The sequence below is a fragment of the Bombina bombina genome, chromosome 5 (assembly GCF_027579735.1).
Source record: "Bombina bombina isolate aBomBom1 chromosome 5, aBomBom1.pri, whole genome shotgun sequence".
NCBI lineage: Eukaryota > Metazoa > Chordata > Amphibia > Anura > Bombinatoridae > Bombina > Bombina bombina.
In genome coordinates this window covers 827775190-827798918 of record NC_069503.1, presented here as the reverse complement: position 1 = coordinate 827798918, position 23729 = coordinate 827775190, and the positions used below count along the sequence as shown (strand labels likewise).

At 41.0% G+C, this 23729-nt stretch overlaps 1 protein-coding gene across 1 annotated transcript in view; it reads left to right on the top strand.

Annotated features, from left to right (window-relative positions):
* SMCHD1 (structural maintenance of chromosomes flexible hinge domain containing 1) overlaps positions 1 to 23729 on the top strand; it is a 1770687-nt gene that overhangs the window by 1208260 nt on the left and 538698 nt on the right. Inside the window, exon 31 of the mRNA XM_053715865.1 lies at positions 15050 to 15207. Within this exon, the coding sequence (XP_053571840.1) occupies positions 15050 to 15207 (158 nt within the window). The remainder of the gene's footprint in view (positions 1 to 15049; positions 15208 to 23729) is intronic.

Sequence of the window (23729 nt, the reverse complement as noted above, 5' to 3'; positions counted from 1 at the left end):
ACAGTTCTACCAAAGCTAAGTGCATTTGTTGTAAATTTGTGGAGATTATATCTCCAGCTGTGGTATGTAATAGTTGTCATGATAAGCTTTTACATGCAGATAATGTGTCCATCAGTAATAGTACAATGCCTGTTGTTCCTTTAACATCTAATGTACATGATTTACCTGTGAATATAAAATATTTTATTGCTGATGCGATTCAGAAGGCTTTGTCTGCCATCCCGCCTTTTAATAAACGTAAAAGGTCTTTTAAAACTTCTCATAAAGTTGATGAAATTTCAAATGACCGGCAACATACTGAATTTTCCTCCTCTGATGAGGATCTATCTGATTCAGAAGATCCTTACTCAGATATTGACACTGACAAATCTACTTATTTATTTAAAATGGAGTATATTTGTTCCTTGTTAAAAGAGGTGTTGATTACATTGGATATTGAGGAAACTAGTCCTCTTGATATTAAAACTAGTAAACATTTAAATTCTGTTTATAAACCTCCTGTGGTTATTACAGAGGTTTTTCCAATTCCTGATGCTATTTCTGATATGATTTCTAAGGAATGGAATAGGCCTGGTACTTCTTTTATTCCTTCTTCAAGGTTTAAAAAATCGTATACTTTGCCAGCAGTTAGATTTAAATTTTGGGAAAAGATCCCTAAAGTTGATGGGGCTATTTCTACTCTTGCTAAACGTACTACTATTCCTATGGAAGATGGTACTTATTTTAAAGACCCTTTAGATAGGAAACTTGATTGTTATCTAAGGAAAGCTTATTTATATTCTGACTATCTTCTCAGGCCTGCCATTTCTATGGCTGATGTTGCAGCTGCATCAACTTTTTGGTTGGAAAGTCTAGCGCAACAGGAAATGGATCCTGATTTGTCTAGCATTGTTCGCTTACTTCAACATGCTAATCATTTTATCTGTGATGCCATTTTTTATATCATCAAAATTGATGTTAAATCTATGTGGATTCAGAGTATTGTCTCTCAAGGGTACCAAATAGGATACAGAGTAAGACCTCCTGTGAGAAGGTTTTTTCTCTCACGCATCCCAGCAAATCCAGTGAAGGCTCAGGCTTTTCTGAAGTGTGTTTCAGACCTGGCGTTTTCAGGGGTAATTATACCAGTTTAGTTTCAGGACAGGGTCTGGGGTTTTATTCAAATCTATTCATTGTCCCAAAGAAAGAAATTTCATTCAGGCCATTTCTGGATCTGAAAATGTTGAATCGTTATGTAAGAGTGCCAACTTTCAAAATGGTGACTATAAGGACTATTCTGCCTTTTGTTCAGTAAGAGCATTTTATGTCCACAATAGACTTACAGGATGCATATCTTCATATTCCGATTCATCCAGATCATTATCGGTTTCTGAGATTCTCTTTTCTAGACAAGCATTACCAATTTGTCGCTCTTCCATGTGGCCTAGCGACAGCTCCAAGAATTTTTTCAAAGGTTCTCTGTGCCCTACTCTCTGTAATCAGAGAACGGGGTATTGCGGTGTTTCCTTATTTGGACGATATCTTGGTACTAGCTCAGTCTTTACATTCTGCAGAATCTCACACAAATCAACTAGTGTTGTTTCTTCAAATACATGGTTGGAGGATTAATTTACCAAAAAGTTCCTTGATTCCTCAGACAAGGGTCACCTTTTTAGGTTTCCAAATAGATTCAGTGTCCATGACTCTGTCTCTAACAGACAAGAGACAAATGAAATTGGTTTCAGCCTTTCGAAACCTTCAGTCTCAATCATTCCCTTCAGTAGCTATGTGCATGGAAGTTTAGCTCTCATGATTGCAGCATTGGACATGATCCCCTTTGCTCGTTTTCATATGAGACCTCTCCAGCTTTCCTTAAATCCCAATGTTCGACTTTCTCTGACTTGGTGGTTAGATCACCATTGTATAATTCAAGGGGCCTCTTTTGTTCGTCCAACCTGGACTGTGATCACAACAGATGTAAGTCTTTCAGGCTGGGGAGCTGTCTGGGGATCTCTGACAGCACAAGGGGTTTGGAAACCTCAAGAGGCGAGGTTACCAATCAATATTTTAGAACTCCGTGCTATTTTCAGGGCTCTTCAGGTTTGGCCTCTGTTGAAGAGAGAACCGTTCATTTGTTTTCAGACAGACAATATCACAACTGTGGCATATGTCAATCATCAGGGTGGGACTCCAAGCTATGAAAGAAGTATCTTGGATACTTGCTTGGGCAGAATCCAGCTCCTGTCTAATTTCTGCAGTTCATATCCCAGGTATAGACAATTGGGAAGCCGATTATCTCAGCCTTCAGACTTTACACACGGGGGAGTGGTCGTTCCATCCAGATGTGTTTTTTCAGATGTGGGGTCTTCCTGAAATTGATCTGATGGCTTCTCATCTAAACAAGAATCTTCCCAGGTACCGGTCCAGATCCAGGGATCCTCAGGCGGAAGCAGTGGATGCGTTAGCAGTTCCTTGGTGTTACCAACCTGCTTATATCTTCCCACCTCTGGTTCTTCTTCCAAGAGTGATTTCCAAGATCATCATGGAACAATCATTTGTGTTTCTGGTAGCTCCAGCATGGCCTCACAGGTGTTTGTATGCGAATCTTGTTCGGATGTCCAGTTGCCAAACTTGGCCACTTCCATTAAGGCCAGACCTTCTGTCTCAAGGTCCGTTTTTCCATCAGGATCTCAAATCATTAAATTTGAAGGTATGGAAATTGAACGCCTAGTGCTTAGTCATAGAGGTTTCTCTGACTCAGTGATTAATACTATGTTACAGGCTTGTACATTTGTTTCTAGGAAGATTTATTATCGAGTTTGGAAGACTTATATTTCATGGTATTCTTCTCATAAATTCTCCTGGCATTCTTTTAGAATTCCTAGAATTTTACAGTTTCTTCAGGATGGTTTGGATAAGGGTTTGTCTGTAAGTTCCTTGAAGGGACAAATCTCTGTTCTTACTGTCTTATTTCACAGAACGATTGCTAAGCTTCCTGATATTCACTGTTTTGTACAGGCTTTGGTTCGTATCATGCCTGTCATTAGATCAATCTCTCCTCCTTGGAGTCTTAATTTGGTTTTGAAGGCTGTACAGGCTCCCCTGTTTGAGCCTATGCATTCTTTGGACATTAAACTACTTTCTTGGAAAGTGTTGTTCCTTTTGGCTATCTCTTCTGCTAGAAGAGTTTCCGAATTATCTGCTCTTTCTTGTGAATCTCCTTTTCTGATTTTCCATCAGGATAAGGCAGTTTTGTGGACTTCATTTAAATTTCTACCTAAGGTTGTGAATTCTAACAACATTAATAGAGAAATCGTTGTCCCTTCTTTGTGTCCTAATCCTAAGAATTCTTTGGAGAGATCCTTACATTCTTTGGATGTGGTAAGAGCTTTGAAATATTACGTTGAAGCTACTAAAGATTTCAGGAAGACTTCTAGTTTATTTGTTATTTTTTCTGGTTCTAGGAAAGGTCTGAATGCTTCTGCCATTTCCTTGGCATCTTGGTTAAAGCTTTTGATTCATCAGGCTTATTTAGAGTCGGGTCAGGCCCTGTCTCAGAGTATTACAGCTCATTCTACTAGATCAGTCTCTGATCAGAATTGCAAAGCAGCAACTTGGTCTTCTTTGCATACATTTACTCAATTCTACCCTTTTGATGTATTTGCTTCTTTGGAAGCAGTTTTTAGTAGAAACGTTTTTCAGGCAGCTGTTTCAGTTTGATTCCTCTGCTTATGTTTAATTTTTTTCTTTTCATTATGAAAATAAACTTATAATTTGGATTGTGGATTAATTTTTTTTCAGCGGAAAATGGCTGTTATTATTTCTTCTACAAGATACGACGAGTCCACGGATTTCATCCTTACTTGTGGAATGTTAACCTCCTGCTAACAGGAAGTGGCAAAGAGCACCACAGTAGAGCCTGTGTTAGTAATAGGAAGCGGTAAAGTGAGGTGTTAGTTTTAGTTTCTTCAATCAAGAAGTTTTTTATTTTTAAATGGTACCGGTGAGTACTATTTTCCTCAGGGAGATATGGAAGAAGATTTCTGCCCTGAGGTTGATGATCTTAGCAGATGTAACTAAGGTCCATGTTGGTTCCCACAGAGCTTCTGAAGGTAGTACAAGAGAAATCTTCAGTGTGGAGAACGGTTTCATGCTACATGCAGCATTGAGGTATGTTCAGTCCTTTATTTCTGAGGAGACTTGGTATATCGGAACTGGCTGACATTTTTTCCCTACAAGGGAAGGGGTAAGCAGTAGACCTGTAAACAAAGGGTATTACTGAAAATCCTGTGTTTATTTATTTTATTGACATAGTACTGGGCTTAAAGCAGCATATATAAAGGGCTTAAAGCAGCATATATAAAGGGACACTGGGAGAGGCAGCTTAACGGTTTTTATTTGAAAGATCAAATAATCAGTATGGCTGTATATTTATGTTGTGCTTAGGGGACCACATGGCTTTATTGCTAACCGCTTCCCATGCGGTTGTACAGTCTAATGCGAACGTCGTCCATGATGGGCGGGGCCTATTTTCGCACGCTCAGACGAGCAGTTTACTCTGACTGAGAAGGCAGCAGGCATTAGCTCCAGTTGGGCTTAAACTGGTGTTCTGTTAACCGGATCGTTGTCGAGTAATTTTGCAGTACCCTGGGGGCAGGTAGGCGCCACAGCAGAGTTGTGGCGAGGTGCAGGGGTCATTTTTTGAAATCAAACATATTTTTTGCTATACATATCTTTTAGAGGTTAATTTCACCCTTTGCTCTTAGGGTGCAATAATTTTTGTGTAGTTAATTATACAGCGTTGTTTAACATTTTTAGGCAGTTTGGGAAAATTGTGTGCTTTTTTATTTCTTAAAGGCGCAGTACAGGTTTTTAAAAAAATTGTTTAAATCAATAAATAAAGTGTTTAACGACTATTGTGGTTATTGCTAGTCTTTTCAACATGTCTGACATTGAGGATACTAATTGCTCTATGTGTTTAGAAGCCATTGTTGAACCCCCTCTTACGTTGTGTACCTCTTGTACTGAAAGGGCCTTACAATGTAAAAAGCATATTTTAAGTAAAGAAAGTGTGCCTAAGAAAGATTCTCAGTCTGAAGAGAATCAGGATATGCCATCCAATTCTCCCCAAGTGTCACAACCTTTAACGCCCACATAAGTGACGCCATGTACCTCTAGTGCGTCTAATTCTTTTACTCTGCAGGAGTTGGCTGCAGTTATGTCAACTACCCTTACAGAGGTATTATCTAAATTACCAGTGTTACAGGGTAAACGCAGTAGGTCAGGTATTAATGTGAATACTGAATCCTCTGATGCTTTATTGGCTATTTCCGACATACCCTCTCAGTGCTCTGAGTTGGGGGTCAGGGAATTGCTGTCTGAGGGAGAACTTTCAGATTCAGGAAAGATATTATCTCAGACAGATTTGGACGTCATGTCCTTTAAATTTAAGCTGGAACACCTCAGCCTGTTACTTCAGGAGGTTTTAGCGACTCTGGATGATTGTGACCCTATTGTGATACCACCAGAGAAATTGTGTAAGATGGACAAATTTCTAGAGGTACCAACTTACACTGATGTTTTTCCGGTTCCTAAAAGAATTTCGGAAATTGTAAAAAAGGAATGGGATAGACCAGGTATACCGTTCTCTCCTCCTAATTTTAAGAAAAAGTTTCCCATATCAGATACCATTTGGGACTCTTGGCAGTCGGTCCCTAAGGTGGAAGGAGCTATATCTACCCTGGCTAAGTGTACAACTATACCTATTGAGGACAGTTGTTCCTTCAAAGACCCTATGGATAAGAAGTTAGAGGGTCTTCTAAAGAAATTATTTATTCATCAGGGTTTTCTTTTACAACCTACAGCCTGCATTGTTCCAGTTACTACTGCAGCAGCTTTTTTGTTTGATGCTCTAGAAGAGTCTCTGAAGGTTGAGACCCCATTAGAGGATATTTTGTATAGAATTAAGGCTCTCAAGCTAGCTAATTCTTTTATTACAGATGTCACTTTTCAAATTGCTAAATTAGCGGTGAAAAATGCAGGATTTGCCATTTTAGCGTGTAGAGCGTTTTGGCTCAAATCGTGGTCTGCTGATGTGTCATCAAAATCTAAGCTTTTAGCTATTCCTTTCAAGGGTAAGACCCTATTCGGGCCTGAATTGAGTCCCATCGTTCAAGATGGAGACTATACGAACAATCTTACCAATGATCCAGGAGGGTCAATATATGACTACCGTAGACTTGAAGGATGCATACCTTCATATCCCTATTCACAAGGATCATCATCAGTTCCTAAGGTTTGCCTTCCTGGACAAACATTATCAGTTCGTGGCTCTTCCCTTCGGGTTGGCCACAGCACCCAGAATCTTCATAAAGGTTCTAGGGTCCCTTCTAGCGGTTCTCAGACCGCGGGGCATAGCAGTGGCGCCTTATCTGGACTATATTTTGATTCAGGCGTCAACTTATCATCTGACAAAATCTCACACAGATATATAGTGTTGTCTTTCCTGAGAACTCACGGTTGGAAGGTGAACATAGAAAAGAGTTCACTAGTTCCACGGACAAGGGTTCCCTTCTTGGGAACTCTGATAGACTCAGTAGACATGAAAATATTTCTGACGGAGGTCAGAAAATCAAAGATTCTAAATACTTGCCGAGCACTTCAGTCCATTCCTCGGCCATCAGTGGCTCAGTGTATGGAGGTCATTGGATTAATGGTAGCGGCAATGGACATCATTCCGTTTGCTCGCTTTCATCTCAGACCACTGCAGCTGTGCATGCTCGGACACTGGAATGGGGACTATGCACATTTATCTCCTCAGATAAATCTGGATCAAGAGACCAGAGACTCTCTTCTTTGGTGGTTGTCGCCGGATCATCTGTCCCAGGGGACGTGTTTCTGCAGACCCTTGTGGGTGATAGTGACAACGGACGCCAGTCTTCTGGGCTGGGGTGCAGTCTGGAATTACCTGAAGGCTCAGGGTGTTTGGACTCAGATGGAGTCTCTACTTCCTATCAATATTATGGAACTGAGAGTAATATTCAATGCGCTTCAGGCGTGGCCTTAGTTGGCTTCGGCCAAATTCATCAGATTCCAGTCGGACAATATCACGACTGTGGCGTATATCAATCATCAGGGGGGAACAAGGAGTTCCTTAGCGATGATAGAAGTATCAAAGATAATCCAATGGGCGGAGGCCCACTCTCGCTATCTATCGGCAATCTACATCCCAGGAGTAGAGAACTGGGAAGCGGATTTTTTAAGTCGTCAGACTTTTCATCCAGGGGAGTGGGAACTCCATCCGGAGGTGTTTGCCTCATTGATTCGCCAATGGGGCAGACCAGAATTAGATCTGATGGCATCTCGTCAGAATGCCAAGCTTCCACGTTACGGATCCAGGTCGAGGGATCCTCAGGTCAAACTGATAGATGCCTTGGCAGTACCTTGGTCGTTCAGCCTAGCTTATGTGTTTCCACCGTTTCCTCTCCTTCCACGCGTGATTGCTCGGATCAAACAGGAGAGAGCTTCAGTAATCCTGATAGCGCCTGCGTGGCCACGCAGGACTTGGTATGCGGATCTAGTGGACATGTCCTCTCTGCCACCATGGAAACTTCCTTTGAGACAGGACCTTCTCATGGAGTAAAGTTAGGATTCCCAGGATTCTGTCTTTTCTCCAAGAAGGATTGGAGAAAGGGTTATCAGCAAGTTCCGTAAAAGGGACAGATTTTTGCTTTGTCAATTTTGCTTCACAAACCTTTGGCAGATGTGCCAGATGTTCAGTCTTTTTGTCATGCTCTAACCAGAATTAAGCCTGTATTTAGACCAATTACTCCTCCTTGGAGTTTGAAATTAGTTCTTCGAGTTCTTCAAGGGGTTCCGTTTGAACCCATGCATTCCATAGATATTAAATTGTTATCTTGGAAAGTTTTGTTTTTGGTTGCTATTTCTTCTGCTCGAAGAGTTTCTGAGCTTTCAGCGTTACAATGTGACTCGCCTTATCTTGTATTTCATTCTGATAAGGTGGTTTTACGTACCAAACCTGCATTTCTTCCTAAGGTTGTTTCAAATAAGAATATTAATCAGTAAATTGTTGTTCCTTCCTTGTGTCCTAATCCTTCTTCTAAGAAGGAGCATCTGTTACATAACCTGGACGTGGTCCGTGTCTTGAAGTTTTACTTACAGGCGACTAAGGATTTCCGTCAATCATCTTCATTGTTCATTGTTTATTCTGGAAAGCGTAGGGGTCAGAAAGCTATGGCTACATCTCTTTCTTTTTGGCTGAGAAGTATCATCCGCCTAGCATATGAGACTGCTGGACTGCAGCCTCCTGAAAGAATTAAGGCTCATTCTACTAGGGCTGTGGCTTCCACATGGGCCTTTAAAAACGATGCTTCTTTTGAACAGATTTGTAAGACTGCGACTTGGTCGTCCCTTCATACTTTTTCCAAATTTTCCAAATTCGATACTTTTGCTTCTTCTGAGGCTGTTTTTGGGAGAAAAGTTCTTCAAGCAGTGGTGCCTTCCGTTTAGGTCTCTGTCTTGTCCCTCCCTTTCATCCGTGTCCTGTAGCTTTGGTATTGTATCCCACAAGTAAGGATGAAATCTGTGGACTCGTCGTATCTTGTAGAAGAAAAGGAAATTTATGCTTACCTGATAAATTGATTTCTTCTACGATACGAGTCCACGGCCCTCCCTGTCATTTTTAATACAGATTATGTTTTATTTTATTTTTACAAACTTCAGTCACCTCTGCACCTTTTAGGTTTTCCTTTTTCTTCCTAAACCTTCGGTCGAATGACTGGGGGTGTAGGGAAGGGAGGAGCTATATATACAGCTCTGCTGTGGTGCTCTTTGCCACTTCCTGTTAGCAGGAGGATAATATCCCACAAGTAAGGATGAAATCCGTGGATTTGTCGTATCGTAGAATAAATCAATTTATCAGGTAAGCATAAATTTCATTTTTAGATTTAATTTCTCAGCGAAAATAGCTGTATTTACTTCTGAAGCAGTCTTTGGTAGAAAAGTTCTTCAGGCAGCTGTCTCATTTTGATTCTTCTGCTTATGATTTAAGTTTTTTTCTTGAAATTGATAAGAAAGACTTATTTTTTTTGTATGTATTTAATTTTTCAGCGGAAAAAGCTGTTTTTATTGTATCCCTCCCTCTCTAGTGACTCTTCTGTGGACTTCCACATCTTGGGTATTTCTATCCTATACGTCACTAGCTCATGGACTCTTGCCAATTACATGAAAGAAAACATAATTTATGTAAGAACTTACCTGATTAATTCATTTCTTTCATATTGGCAAGAGTCCATGAGGCCCACCCTTTTTATGGTGATTTTTATTTTTTGTATAAAAGCACAATTATATTTCCAGTTCCTATTTTGTATGCCTTTTTACTCCTTATTTTATAACCTCACTTCTTGACTATTCGTTAAACTGAGTTGTGGGTGTGGTGGGAGGTGTATTTATAGCCATTTGAGGTTTGGGAAACTCTGCCCCCTTCTGGTAGTAATGTATGTCCCATACTTCACTAGCTCATGGACTCTTGCCAATATAAAAGAAATGAATTTATCAGGTAAGTTCTTACATAAATTATGTTTTTTCCTTCAATTGATTACTGCGCAGCCTGTTTAGTTCTTGGCTGCAGGGGCAGTCCTGCATGGCACTCCACATGACCGGTGTGGCTTCTTTCTCTTCCTTTTCCTGACAGTCGGTCGCAGGAGACGAAAGCGGTTTCTCTGTAGGCCTGGGTCATAGGAGGTGGTGAGTGCCCTGGCCATTGGTAATATAAAGGTGCCATTTGCCTCTTTACCTAAATCTAATGCCTGTGTTTATTGTGAGGAGGCTTCAGTATACCCGCCTGCTCAACTATGTTCCACATGCCTTGATAAAATAGTTATATCTAAAAAGAATAACAAGTTTAGTACCACTGAGCCGTCCACCTCTGAGGAGTATCTGTCCCGCGAGGTGCGTTCCCTACAATCATCTCCATTTACACATGCAGCTAGCTCCCCAGTGCACTACTAATCCTCCTATGGGAGGAGCCCTGTGGCCGCCTGAATTTGCCGATCAGTTGCAAACGGTGGTGTCTGCGGCCTTCAGTACTTTACCTCGCCCTGCTATGCACAAGAGAAAGGTTAAACATTGCTATCCTTTCCAGGGGTCATCTGCTCCGTTGAAGATCTCTGAGACTAGATTATCCGCCGATGCAGATGACTCCGATACTTCGGAGGACTCTTTCTCTGGGTCTCTAAACCTCTGCGGCCTCTAAACCTCCGGCTGCGGAGGAACCAGACTTTAGGTTTAGGATGGAGCACTTACGCTTTTTATTGAAAAGATGTTAGCTACTCTAGAGGTTCCGGAACCAAAGTTTCCGTAGAAACCTTGATTCTTAAATCTTGATAAGGTTTTTGAGGACAAGGTGGTGCTACAGACTTTCCCGGTTCCTGTAAAGATGGTGAATATTATAAAGAATGAATGGGAGAGACTGGGTTCCTCTTTCTCCCCTTCTTCTTCCTTTAAGAAATTGTTCCTGGTTCCTAAATCTCAGCTAGAATTGTGGGGATCTGTCCCTAAGGTGGATGAAGCCATCTCCATCCACCTTAGGTACACAAGCGCACCACTATCCCACTCGAGGATAGTTCGATGTTTAAGGAACCCTTTGATAAGAAATTAGAGACCCTGTTAGGAAAGATGTTTCAGCACACAGGGTTCGTATTTCAGCCTGCAGCAGCGGTCACTGCGGTGACGGGAGCCGCTACTTATTGGTGTGACTGTCGGAAATGATCGAGGTGGAGACTCCCCTCGATGAGATACAGGAAAGAATTAAGGCCTTAAAGGGTAGCCAATTAGTTTATCTGTGATGCAAATATGCAGATTATTCGCCTGAATGCTAAGATATCAGGTTTTTCTGTTTTGGCCCGTAGGGCCCAGTGGTTGAAGTTGTGGTCTGCTGAAATGACGTCCAAATCTAGATTACTTTCCCTTCCATTTATGGGAAAGGTTCTTTTCGGTCCAGGCCTGGACTCTTATCATATCAGGCAAGGGTGCCTTTCTACCACAGGATAAGAAGACTAAACCTAAGGGTCCTAATTTTCGTCCCTTTTGTTCGGACAAGTCCCAACGACCGCAACCTGCCGCGAAGCCTGAACAGTCCAAGAGATCTTGGAAACCATATTAGTCTTGGAATAAAACCAAACAGAGTAAGAAGCCCGTTGAGACATAATTGGCATGAAGGGGCGGCCTCCGTTCTGTCTCTGGATCTCGTAGGGGGCAGACTATCTCTTTTCTCCGGGTCCTAGAGGTTATTGCCCAGGGTTACAGGATGGGTTTCAAAACTCACCCTCCCAGGGAAACGAGATGCCTTTCTAGAGTGCATGAGGGATCTCTCCTCTCTAGGAGTAATTGTACCGGTACCTCTAGCAGAAAAAGGTCTAGGGTACTATTCAAACCTTTTCGTGGTACCAAAGAAGGAGGGCACGTTTCGCCCAATTCTAGACCTAAAGTGCTTAAACAAGTTTCTGTCGGTCCCATCATTCAAGATGAAGACGATAAGGTCTATACTGCCTTTAGTTTAAGAGGGCCTACGATAGACTTGAACGCTTACCTTCATGTTCCAATCCACAAGGATCACTTTAAGCTCCTAAGGTTCGCCTTTCTGGACCAGCGCTTCCAGTTTGTAGCTCTTCCCTTCGGTCTGGCTACTGCTCCAAGAGTCTTCATAATGGTTCTGGGAGCTCTGCTGTATTGCAGTAGCTCCTTATCTGGACGACATCCTGGTCCAGGCTCCACCTTGCCGGCTGGCAAAGGACCATTCGAGAGCTCTTCTCCTTCTTCTGCGGTCTCATGGATAGAAAGATAAACTCAGGAAAGATTTCTCTGGTTCCCAGTACCAGAGTGGAGTTCCTGGGCACGATAATAGACTCCATTTCCATGAAAATATTCCTAACAGACCAGAGACGTTGCAAACCTGTCTCCAGCTGTCTTGCCCTTCAAACCTCCTCAAGGCCATCAGTGGCCCGGTGCATGGAGGTGATTGGGCTCATGGTATCCACTATAGATGTCATTCCATTCTCCAGATTCCATGTCCGGCCTCCTCAGTTGTGCATGCTGAGGCAGTGGAACAGCTATCACTCTGATCTATCCCAGCTGATCTCTATGGACGTCAGGTCGAGAGAATCCCTCTCTTGGTGGCTCCGTCCAGATCAGCTGTCCCAGGGGACATCCTTCCTCAGACCATCTTGGGAGATTGTGGCTACGGAGGCGAGTCTCTCAGGTTGGGGAGCGGTTTGGGCTGCCAGGAAGGCGCAGGGCAGGTGGAATCGAAAGGTGTCTCTTCTCACGATCAACATCCTGGAACTTCGAGTGATCTTCAACGCTCTGGGGGCTTGGGCCCTCCTGGGTTCGTCCAAGTTCATGAGATTCCAGACAGACAACATCACCTCGGTGGCTTACATCAACCATCAGGGGGGAACGAAAAGCTCCCTAGCCATGAAGGAAGTATCTCGGATTCTGGAATGGGCAGAGAGCCACAACTGCTCGCTATCAGCGATCCACATCCCGGGTGTGAACAACTGGAAAGCGGATGTTTCATCCGGGCGAATGGTCTCTTCACCCCGAAGTGTTTGCGGAGATTTGCAACAGATGGGGGACTCCAGAGATAGATCTCATGGCGTCTAGACTCAACTTCAAGCTACCCAGACACGAGTCGCGGTCCAGGGATCCCCAGGCAGAACTGATAGATGCCTTAGCAGTGCCTTGGGGATTCAACCTGGTCTACATATTTTCACCATTACCACTTCTACCTTGAGTAGTGGCACGCATCAAGCAGGAGCAAGCGTCAACTATTCTGATTGCTCAGTCGTGGCCACGGAGGACGTGGTTTGCAGATCTAGTGGGGATGTCATCGTCTCCTCCATGGAGGTTGCCCTGTCACAGGGATCTGCTGGTACAGGGCCCATTTGTGCATCAGAATCTAGATTCTCTGAGGCTGACTGCATGGAGATTAAAGGTTAATCTTAGCCAGGAGAGTATTTTCTGAGAGTGTGATTGATACTCTCATTCAAGCCAGGAAGCCGGTCACCCATCCCATCTATCATAAGGTGTGGAGGACCTACTTACTCTGGTGTGAAACTCATGGATATTCCTGGCATAAGGGTCAGGGTATCCAAATGAAGGGGACTTTCCGTCATGAAGTACAAAAATTCCTTAATGCTGAAAGCTCCTTTATATGATGGAAGCGTTCGCCGCACTAAGCTGCTCATGCAGCCCATGGCAGAACGCTATTTGCTGTGAGGTGACGTTTCCACCTCTTAGCAAATATACTGAATAGTCCTGTGGACACTTGTTATGGACAATCGAATGTTGATAAGAATGAAAATCCATTAAAATGCAGTAATCAAATGTTACTTTTGTTTTCCAATGTGCATAATGAAATCGAATATCCAGATTTGAAATTTTGAATGTAACATTCGATTTAATAAATACTATTCAGTAGTTCAATAGTTCATGTGGTAGGAAATTTAGTAAATTGATACATAATAGATAGAAATATATACATTTTAATGTTTCTATTTCGATTGCATAATTTGAATATTACTTTTAAAGAGAGCATTAGAAATACTATTACAAATATATAGATTCGAATTTTCTAATTCTAATATTGCATAATTCATATCGAATTATTAGAAAAATTTTAATAGAATATTACATTTAAAAAAAGCATTAGAAATACTATTACATTAAACAAATTTTAGAATGTTGTGCAAACATTTGAAACGAATGTGTTTAAAATTCGTTTACATTTTCGAATGTTACTAAACATTTACCCATCCCTATTAAAGACATTAAAGTTGTGCACCAGGTGCAATCCTCTGCTGTTCAAGATTACGAGATCAGGACAAGAACAGCGACTGACAGATGTCATTTGTGTTGTGGGGGGGAAGTGTCCCTCTTTGACTCTTTCAAATGTTGGGAGGTATGTCACTACACTACAGAAAAAGAATGGCAAAGGGGAGGAGGGAAACACAGAAAAGGGGAATTAGTAAAACTTATTATATATTAACATAACTAAATAAAATAAAATTTAAAAAAAATAGCAGATTGTTTGCCAAACTAACATGATGTGATACATTCCGGTACTGTAAAATTTACCATTACTTTAATTATTATGTTGTCTTTTATATAGTGTTTTTTAAATGTATTGTAAATATGATTTTAATGAGTTTTACATTTTAATGAATTGTATTATGTTGTGGCACAGATGTAAAATATAAGTAGTAATCATTGTTAGCATGACTAAGATCTTTTGAGTTTGAAATGTTGCACATTTTAATGTTTGACACTTCTACTGGCCCAATTATTGGGGTAAAAAACCCATGGTTTTGGAAGCTCTAGTGGCCAGTACATTATTTAATGTGTTATTTGTAGTCATGAGATGTGTCATTGGTAAAGTAAAGAAGGACATGTTTGACTTGTAGCAGCTTATCAAGAAACAGTTTTTAACCCTTTGAGTGCCAACGATGGCTCTGAGCCGTCGCAAATTGTCCCAGTCAGGTGCTGACAACGGCTCAGAGCCGTCGCTAGCACTCACCCACCTTGAGGGCAATCTGGGGGCTCCCACCCCGGTGATCTGGCCTGTATAGTGATAGGCATTGTTGGGGCTCCACGATTGGCGTGATGACGTCACCACGCAACTTTATTTAAAGTTGACAATGGACAAGTATATGGAGATGGTGGCATGCTGCTTAGAAGCCTGTATTTTAGGCATCTAAGCAGCTACAGACCCACCATTGGAAAGGTAATCGCCTAACCTTTCCAACGGTATAAGTCTTTGGGATCTGGAAAAAAAAGTTAAAAAGTTGAAAATAAATATATTTAAAAAAAAGTAAAAAAAAAAAAAAAAAGTTTAAAACCAACTTAGCACCCAGGTGGGAAATGGCTTAGCAGCCAAAGGGTTAAGTGAATATTTTATTTCCAGTATGATAAAGGTTTAAGTTTTAAAATGTAATGGTGATTAAAATGCATTCTCATCCAATCTAAATATTTATTTCTTCAAATTTTATTTTAGGGGAAATTATTCTTTGCAGCTCAAAGCTGTTTTTAATAGGAGGGCATTAGATTTCTGTGCAATACATTTAAATGTTGTCCCCGATCCTGAAAAGCCTATCCGTATATGTGTCAAATTTGACAAAGGCATTGACTTGGCTACTGGGGACATTTTTCCTGGTAAGTTTTAACTAAAGATTTCAGCTGTTGCATTAACGGGACATGAAACCCCAAAAATGTATTTCATGATTCAGATAGAGCATACAATTTAAAAAAAAATTCCATTTTACTTCTATTATCTAATTTGATTTGTTCTTTTCATATCCTTTGTTGAAAAGCATACCTAGGTAGGCTCAGGAACTAAAAGCTAGCTGCTAATTAATGACTGCACATATTTGCCTGTTATTGGCTTACTGAAGTGCTCCCAGTAGTGCATTGATTCTGCTTCCATAAAGGATACCAAGATAGTTATTAAGATTGATAATGGAAATACATTGGAAAGTTGTTTAAAATTGTATGCTTAATGTGAATTATTAAATAAAATGTTGTGTGTTCGTGTCCCTATGTTTACCTTTGATATTGTATGTTTGATTATTTTTTTAATATCTTTGTCTGTTTTTACATTTGTTCATGTTACTCCTACTATCACAATAGTTAAATGGACATGATACACACAATTTGAAGCACTTGAAAGTGATGCAGCATAGCTGTAAAAAGCTGACTAGAAAATATCACCTGAAGATCTCTATGCAAAAAAAGATGTTATACCTCAAAATGTATTTAGCTCACAATAGTTAGTGTTTTATGAATAGTTATCCTTCAGCTACTTTCAGCTGCATGTTGGAAAACAAAAACAAAAAAAAAACAATCAGCTTCATCACTGCTGATGTCATACTTTGCTTTAAGGTGATTCCATGAGATTTTGCTGAAATCTCACAAGATTTCACTGTAAGCTTACCCTAATTGGCTGCTTTACAGTGGGTTGTGGCTACTGAGGAAATTTTGAGGCATAGAGATGTTCAGGTGATATTTTCTAGTCTGCTTTTTACAGCTATGCTGTATCACTTTCAAGTGCTTCAACATTTGGGTACCATGTCCCTTTAATTTATATGTATTTAACCCCTTTATGACGCTGGTTGTTAGCGTCGCAGTCCTGGGCCTCTCTGTCGCGATCTTGCTAAAAGTAGTGTGCTATTTCTGCATGCCCCACAAGTAGGACAGTGCAGAAATAAACTTGCATCAGGCAGCGGTGGTGCCAGGGCCAGCACTTGCATATAGGCAGGCTAGGCAGCTGCCTTAGGGGAGCGCAAATTTACAACTTGAAAAAAAAAAAATCTTTTTTTTTTTTTCAAAAAAGACTTTATTTAGTATTCAAAGAAAAACAATACATAAACATAAATGTCACAGAAGATCTAGCAAACATTGTTACAGATTGTGTCAATTACGAGCAATTCACCTGCTACAAATACACATATATAAGCAACAGGTGCTTAAAGTAGGTTACATCATAGCTAAACAACAGGCTCCACTGCTGCATCTTATCCTTCTAGTTTAAAGATGTGTTCCGCAATCCGAGAAGATCAAATACAATCTGTGATATCTTAATAGAATGATGAACTCAGCTCAGGTGTCATATTGTGCACCTGTTGACCGTAACTTTGGCATGCAACAAAACCATCGATGCATGTCAGCTGAAATTAGAGTAAGAAAGGAGAGGGAGAAAGAAAGCTATCAAGCAGAGAAGGACAGAGGGAGGTAGGGAGGAACAAGGGAGGGTGAGGGGAAGAGGGGAAAAAAATGGGGGAAAATCCACACATTATACTCACATTTTCACGGAGTGAAATACTATCTGGTTAGGGGTCTCCAGAGTTCCTTCATGTATTCATGAATCTCAATTTTGTCATCTCTCATGTAGCGGTATCTCTCCAGTGAGAGATATCGATCTACCTGATTTTCCCAATAAGAGTATTGCGGAATTTTGACAGATTTCCAATTCTTGGGAATGAGAGCTTTGGCACTGTTAAGCATTATATATAAAAGATATTTTTTGGGCTTTTCTACCAATTTGGGCAAGCCATGGAACAGCAGGAGATTTGGGGATCTGTCTAATGTAAGGTTTAACTTAGAATCTATTATATCCAACACCGATCTCCAATACGGTTGGATCAGGTCACAAGTCCACCAAATATGGAGAAAGGTGCCGGGTTCTCCGCACCCCCTCCAACACTTGCCATCTGATTTCTTGTAAAATTTTCTGATCTTGACAGGTGTGAGATACCAGCGAGACAGATATTTATAATTAGATTCGAGAACCCCGGCAGAGACAGATGCTTTGCTATGCTTGTGAAATATGTTTTGCCATTCTGCCTCTGTAGGGGCCTCATCCAATTCGCTGTTCCATTGTTTAACAAACGAAGGCATGTCAGTCTCCCTATGAGACGACAGCAGTTTATACATAACAGAAATTAAGTGTTTTGGTGAGGACGGTAGTAGACAGAGCGTTTCTAACAGCGTAAACTGTCTCGTTATGTTATCTGTTCCTTTGTGTGTGCTCAGAAAATGTATCTGTCTGTGAAAATACCAGGATATGTGCAGACCTGTTTCTTTTAATTTTTCTAGGCTCTTAAGTTTCCCGTTCGAAAGTAATCTATGAAACATAGTTTGATCTACTTGTGCTCTATTTAAATTTGTTTGCTGCGCGTTTGAGAACTTGATGTCAGGGTTGTGTATGAATGGAGTTAGTGGTGAAGGGGTAGTAGAAATGTATGGATGTTCTATAAGTGTTTTGTCCCGTTGCGTGAAATATTCCCGGAGAAATGGGTAGTGAGTGATTATGTTAGGTCTGTTCTTATTAGATATCCACCCCAATGTCCCCGGGTTCTGTACTCCCAAGATAGCACGTCCTATTTGGACCAATGTCTTATCCTTCAAGTTAATACTCCATTCCACCTGTGTTTGAAGATTGATGGCTTTTTTATATATAAAAGGAGGTTTGGAATACCCAAACCTCCATTTTCCTTAGCTAAGTATAGAGCTTGTCTAGAGATACGGGGTCTCTTACCTCCCCAAATATATTCGTCTAGGTGTCCCTGTAATTTTTGCAAGAAATGTGTCGGGAATGGGATCGGAAGAGTCTGTAAATAATATAGTATTCGTGGGAGGATATTCATTTTTACCACGCTTATCCTGCCCAACCAAGAGATCCTCTTGTTTTTCCATGCAGATAGATCTCTAATAATTGATTTTAATAAGTGGGAATAATTAGCTTTAAAAAGGTTACCAGGGTTTGGGGTCAAATTAATCCCTAAGTATTTGAGTGTGTGGGTTTTAATCTTCAGTTTACAAATATCCATTATACGGCTTAGCTCTGCTTGGGACAAGTTTATATTTAAAATTTCTGATTTTGTATGATTCAAGTGGAAATTGGATACCCTGCCGTATTCATTAAATTCCCTAAGAATCTCTGGGAGAGAAGTCAGGGGATTCGAAACAGATAGCAGAATATCGTCCACAGATAGCGAAACTTTATGGTCTTGGCCATATATTTTTATTCCAGAAATGTTTCGGTTGGCACGTATTTTTTGTGCCAAAACCTCGATTGAGAGGGCAAATAGCAGTGGTGACAGTGGGCACCCCTGTCTTGTTCCATTTGAAATCTTAAAGGGATCGGAGAGTATGTTATTAATTTTAACTTGTGCTGTGGGTTCCGAATAGAGAGCAAAAACTTTTTGTATAAAGGGTTGACCGAAATTAATTTTTGACAGCACAGCTCTGACCAGGGACAAACCCTACCTGGTTAGGTGATACCAGACGAGGTAAATAATTATTTAATCTTGTTGAAAGTATTTTTGCATAGATCTTTAGATCTACATTAAGGAGGGAAATTGGCCTGAAATTCTCCGGACGGTCAGATGGTTTACCAGGTTTCGGGATAGTGGCAACATGCGCTAGTAACATGGAGGGAGGGAAATTCTGTGTGTGCCCAATAGTTTTATTTAATTTTTTATGTGGTGGTACAATCAGGGCTGTGTCTGTGAGCGGGGGATAAAGTGCACCCAGAGGGGCACCAGTGGCAAGCCTTGTGTCAGATTACAATATTTTATTTGTCTTTACTGCTATTTAAAATTTTTGACTGGCTTTACCCGCGCGGGCTATCAGAGCGGGGCCTTTTTCAGTATTGTGGTCACATGCAACAGAAAGGCAGTGCAGGATTCAGGAACTCTGGGAGGCGGAGCCAGCGCAGGTCCTGTCCTGGCTGCTTATATGAAGAAACTTGTCACAGAGGAGCTGCGGCTGATCACCATGCAGATAGGTGACAAACTTGTGCTCCTGTGACACCGACCATCATATTACATACCCCCCCAACTGTCCCAGGGTGAGTGCTGTGTCTGTCCCGCATTGCCCCCAGCACGCTACGCTGCACTGTTTTTTGTTTTTTTAAAATTCGTATTTGTGTCTTCTTTACCACATTGTCATGTGACAAAATTGCAGCCAATAGCTGCAGTACATGCCTTCAGTCACAGGTTTTTGGTGGTGCACGTGACTGCATGTGGTGGTTTTACTCCAGTCCCTGCATGAAGTGCGGTTCCTGAGTGACTCTGTCTCTGAGCAAACCCCCCAAGACTAGTCTGTGTCTCTCAGCTCTGAGGCCGGTCAGGACTCTGTGATTATGTAATGTGTGACTGACTCATGCTGCAGCCAGGGTAAAGACCTCAACGGTAAGTGCAATCAGACTGGAGACTGGTGGTCTAGCCAGGAGCTCACTTGTCACTGAGATTTATTATTTCTTCTAGATACGACGAGTCCACGGATTCATCCTTACTCGTGGGATATTATCCTCCTGCTAACAGGAAGTGGCAAAGAGCACCACAGCAGAGCTGTTTATATGGCTCCTCCCTTGACTCCACCCCCCCAGTCATTCGCTTTGCCTATACTAAGTAATAGGAAGGGAACGTTTTTCATGCTACAAGCATTGAGGTAATGTTCAGTCATTTTTTCTGGCGAGACTGGTATTTCAGAAATGGCTGACATAGTTCCCTTAAGGGAAGGGGTAAGCAGTAATCCTACATGTAAAGAAGGGGTATTACTGGAACCTGTTTATTATGGAACAATTTGGCTGAAACTGTTATCTAAGGCCTAGATTTGGAGTTCGGCGGTAGCCGTCAAAACCAGCGTTAGAGGCTCCTAACGCTGGTTTTGGGCGCCCGCTGGTATTTGGAGTCAGTGATTAAAGGGTCTAACGCTCACTTTTCAGCCGCGACTTTTCCATACCGCAGATCCCCCTACGCCATTTGCGTAGCCTATCTTTTCAATGGGATCTTTCTAACGCTGGTATTTAGAGTCGTTTCTGAAGTGAGCGTTAGAGCTCTAACGACAAGATTCCAGCCGCCTGAAAATAGCAGGAGTTAAGAGCTTTCTGGCTAACGCCGGTTTATAAAGCTCTTAACTACTGTACCCTAAAGTACACTAACACCCATAAACTACCTATGTACCCCTAAACCGAGCTCCCCCCCACATCGCCGCCACTCGATTAAAATTTTTAACCCCTAATCTGCCGACCGCCACCTACGTTATACTTATGTACCCCTAATCTGCTACCCCTAACACCGCCGACCCCTATATTATATTTATTAACCCCTAACCTGCCCCCCACAACATCGCCGCCAGCTACTTAAAATAATTAACCCCTAATCTTCCGACCGCAAAGCGCCGCCACCTACGTTATCCCTATGTACCCCTAATCTGCTACCCCTAACACCGCCGACCCCTATATTATATTTATTAACCCCTAATCTGCCCCCCTCAACGTCGCCGACACCTGCCTACACTTATTAACCCGTAATCTGCCGAGCGGACCTGAGCGCTACTATAATAAAGTTATTAACCCCTAATCCGCCTCACTAACCCTATCATAAATAGTATTAACCCCTAATCTGCCCTCCCTAACATCGCCGACACCTACCTTCAATTATTAACCCCTAATCTTCCGATCGGAGCTCACCGCTATTCTAATAAATGGATTAACCCCTAATGCTAAGTCTAACCCTAACACTAACACCCCCCTAAGTTAAATATAATTTTTATCTAACAAAATAAATTAACTCTTATTAAATAAATGATTCCTATTTAAAGCTAAATACTTACCTGTAAAATAAACCCTAATATAGCTACAATATAAATTATAATTATATTATAGCTATTTTAGGATTAATATTTATTTTACAGGCAACTTTGTAATTATTTTAACCAGGTACAATAGCTATTAAATAGTTAAGAACTATTTAATAGTTACCTAGTTAAAATAATAACAAATTTACCTGTAAAATAAATCCTAACCTAAGATATAATTAAACCTAACACTACCCTATCAATAAAATAATTAAATAAACTACCTACAATTACCTACAATTAACCTAACACTACACTATCAATAAATTAATTAAACACAATTCCTACAAATAAATACAATTAAATAAACTAGCTAAAGTACAAAAAATAAAAAAGAACTAAGTTACAGAAAATAAAAAAATATTTACAAACATAAGAAAAATATTACAACAATTTTAAACTAATTACACCTACTCTAAGCCCCCTAATAAAATAACAAAGCCCCCCAAAATAAAAAATTCCCTACCCTATTCTAAATTAAAAAAGTTACAAGCTCTTTTACCTTACCAGCCCTGAACAGGGCCCTTTGCGGGGCATGCCCCAAGAATTTCAGCTCTTTTGCCTGTAAAAAAAAACATACAATACCCCCCCCCCCAACATTACAACCCACCACCCACATACCCCTAATCTAACCCAAACCCCCCTTAAATAAACCTAACACTAATCCCCTGAAGATCTTCCTACCTTGTCTTCACCATCCAGGTATCACCGATCCGTCCTGGCTCCAAGATCTTCATCCAACCCAAGCGGGGGTTGGCGATCCATAATCCGGTGCTGAAGAGGTCCAGAAGAGGCTCCAAAGTCTTCCTCCTATCCGGCAAGAAGAGGACATCCGGACCGGCAAACATCTTCTCCAAGCGGCATCTTCGATCTTCTTCCATCCGGAGCGAAGTGGCAGGATCCTGAAGACCTCCAGCGCGGAACATCCATCCGGACCGACGACTGAACGACGAATGACTGTTCCTTTAAGGGACGTCATCCAAGATGGCGTCCCTCGAATTCCGATTGGCTGATAGGATTCTATCAGCCAATCGGAATTAAGGTAGGAATTTTCTGATTGGCTGATGGAATCAGCCAATCAGAATCTAGTTCAATCCGATTGGCCGATCCAATCAGCCAATCAGATTGAGCTCGCATTCTATTGGCTGATCGGAACAGCCAATAGAATGCGAGCTCAATCTGATTGGCTGATTGGATCAGCCAATCGGATTGAACTTGATTCTGATTGGCTGATTCCATCAGCCAATCAGAAAATTCCTACCTTAATTCCAATTGGCTGATAGAATCCTATCAGCCAATCGGAATTCGAGGGACGCCATCTTGGATGACGTCCCTTAAAGGAACAGTCATTCGTCGTTCAGTCGTCGGTCCGGATGGATGTTCCGCGCTGGAGGTCTTCAGGATCCTGCCACTTCGCTCCGGATGGAAGAAGATCGAAGATGCCGCTTGGAGAAGATGTTTGCCGGTCCGGATGTCCTCTTCTTGCCGGATAGGAGGAAGACTTTGGAGCCTCTTCTGGACCTCTTCAGCACCGGATTATGGATCGCCAACCCCCGCTTGGGTTGGATGAAGATCTTGGAGCCAGGACGGATCGGTTATACCTGGATGGTGAAGACAAGGTAGGAAGATCTTCAGGGGATTAGTGTTAGGTTTATTTAAGGGGGGTTTGGGTTAGATTAGGGGTATGTGGGTGGTGGGTTGTAATGTTGGGGGGGGGTATTGTATGTTTTTTTTTACAGGCAAAAGAGCTGAAATTCTTGGGGCATGCCCCGCAAAGGGCCCTGTTCAGGGCTGGTAAGGTAAAAGAGCTTGTAACTTTTTTAATTTAGAATAGGGTAGGGAATTTTTTATTTTGGGGGGCTTTGTTATTTTATTAGGGGGCTTAGAGTAGGTGTAATTAGTTTAAAATTGTTGTAATATTTTTCTTATGTTTGTAAATATTTTTTTATTTTCTGTAACTTAGTTCTTTTTTATTTTTTGTACTTTAGCTAGTTTATTTAATTGTATTTATTTGTAGGAATTGTGTTTAATTAATTTATTGATAGTGTAGTGTTAGGTTAATTGTAGGTAATTGTAGGTAGTTTATTTAATTATTTTATTGATAGGGTAGTGTTAGGTTTAATTATATCTTAGGTTAGGATTTATTTTACAGGTAAATTTGTTATTATTTTAACTAGGTAACTATTAAATAGTTCTTAACTATTTAATAGCTATTGTACCTGGTTAAAATAATTACAAAGTTGCCTGTAAAATAAATATTAATCCTAAAATAGCTATAATATAATTATAATTTATATTGTAGCTATATTAGGGTTTATTTTACAGGTAAGTATTTAGCTTTAAATAGGAATCATTTATTTAATAAGAGTTAATTTATTTCGTTAGATAAAAATTATATTTAACTTAGGGGGGTGTTAGTGTTAGGGTTAGACTTAGCTTTAGGGGTTAATCCATTTATTAGAATAGCGGTGAGCTCCGATCGGAAGATTAGGGGTTAATAATTGAAGGTAGGTGTCGGCGATGTTAGGGAGGGC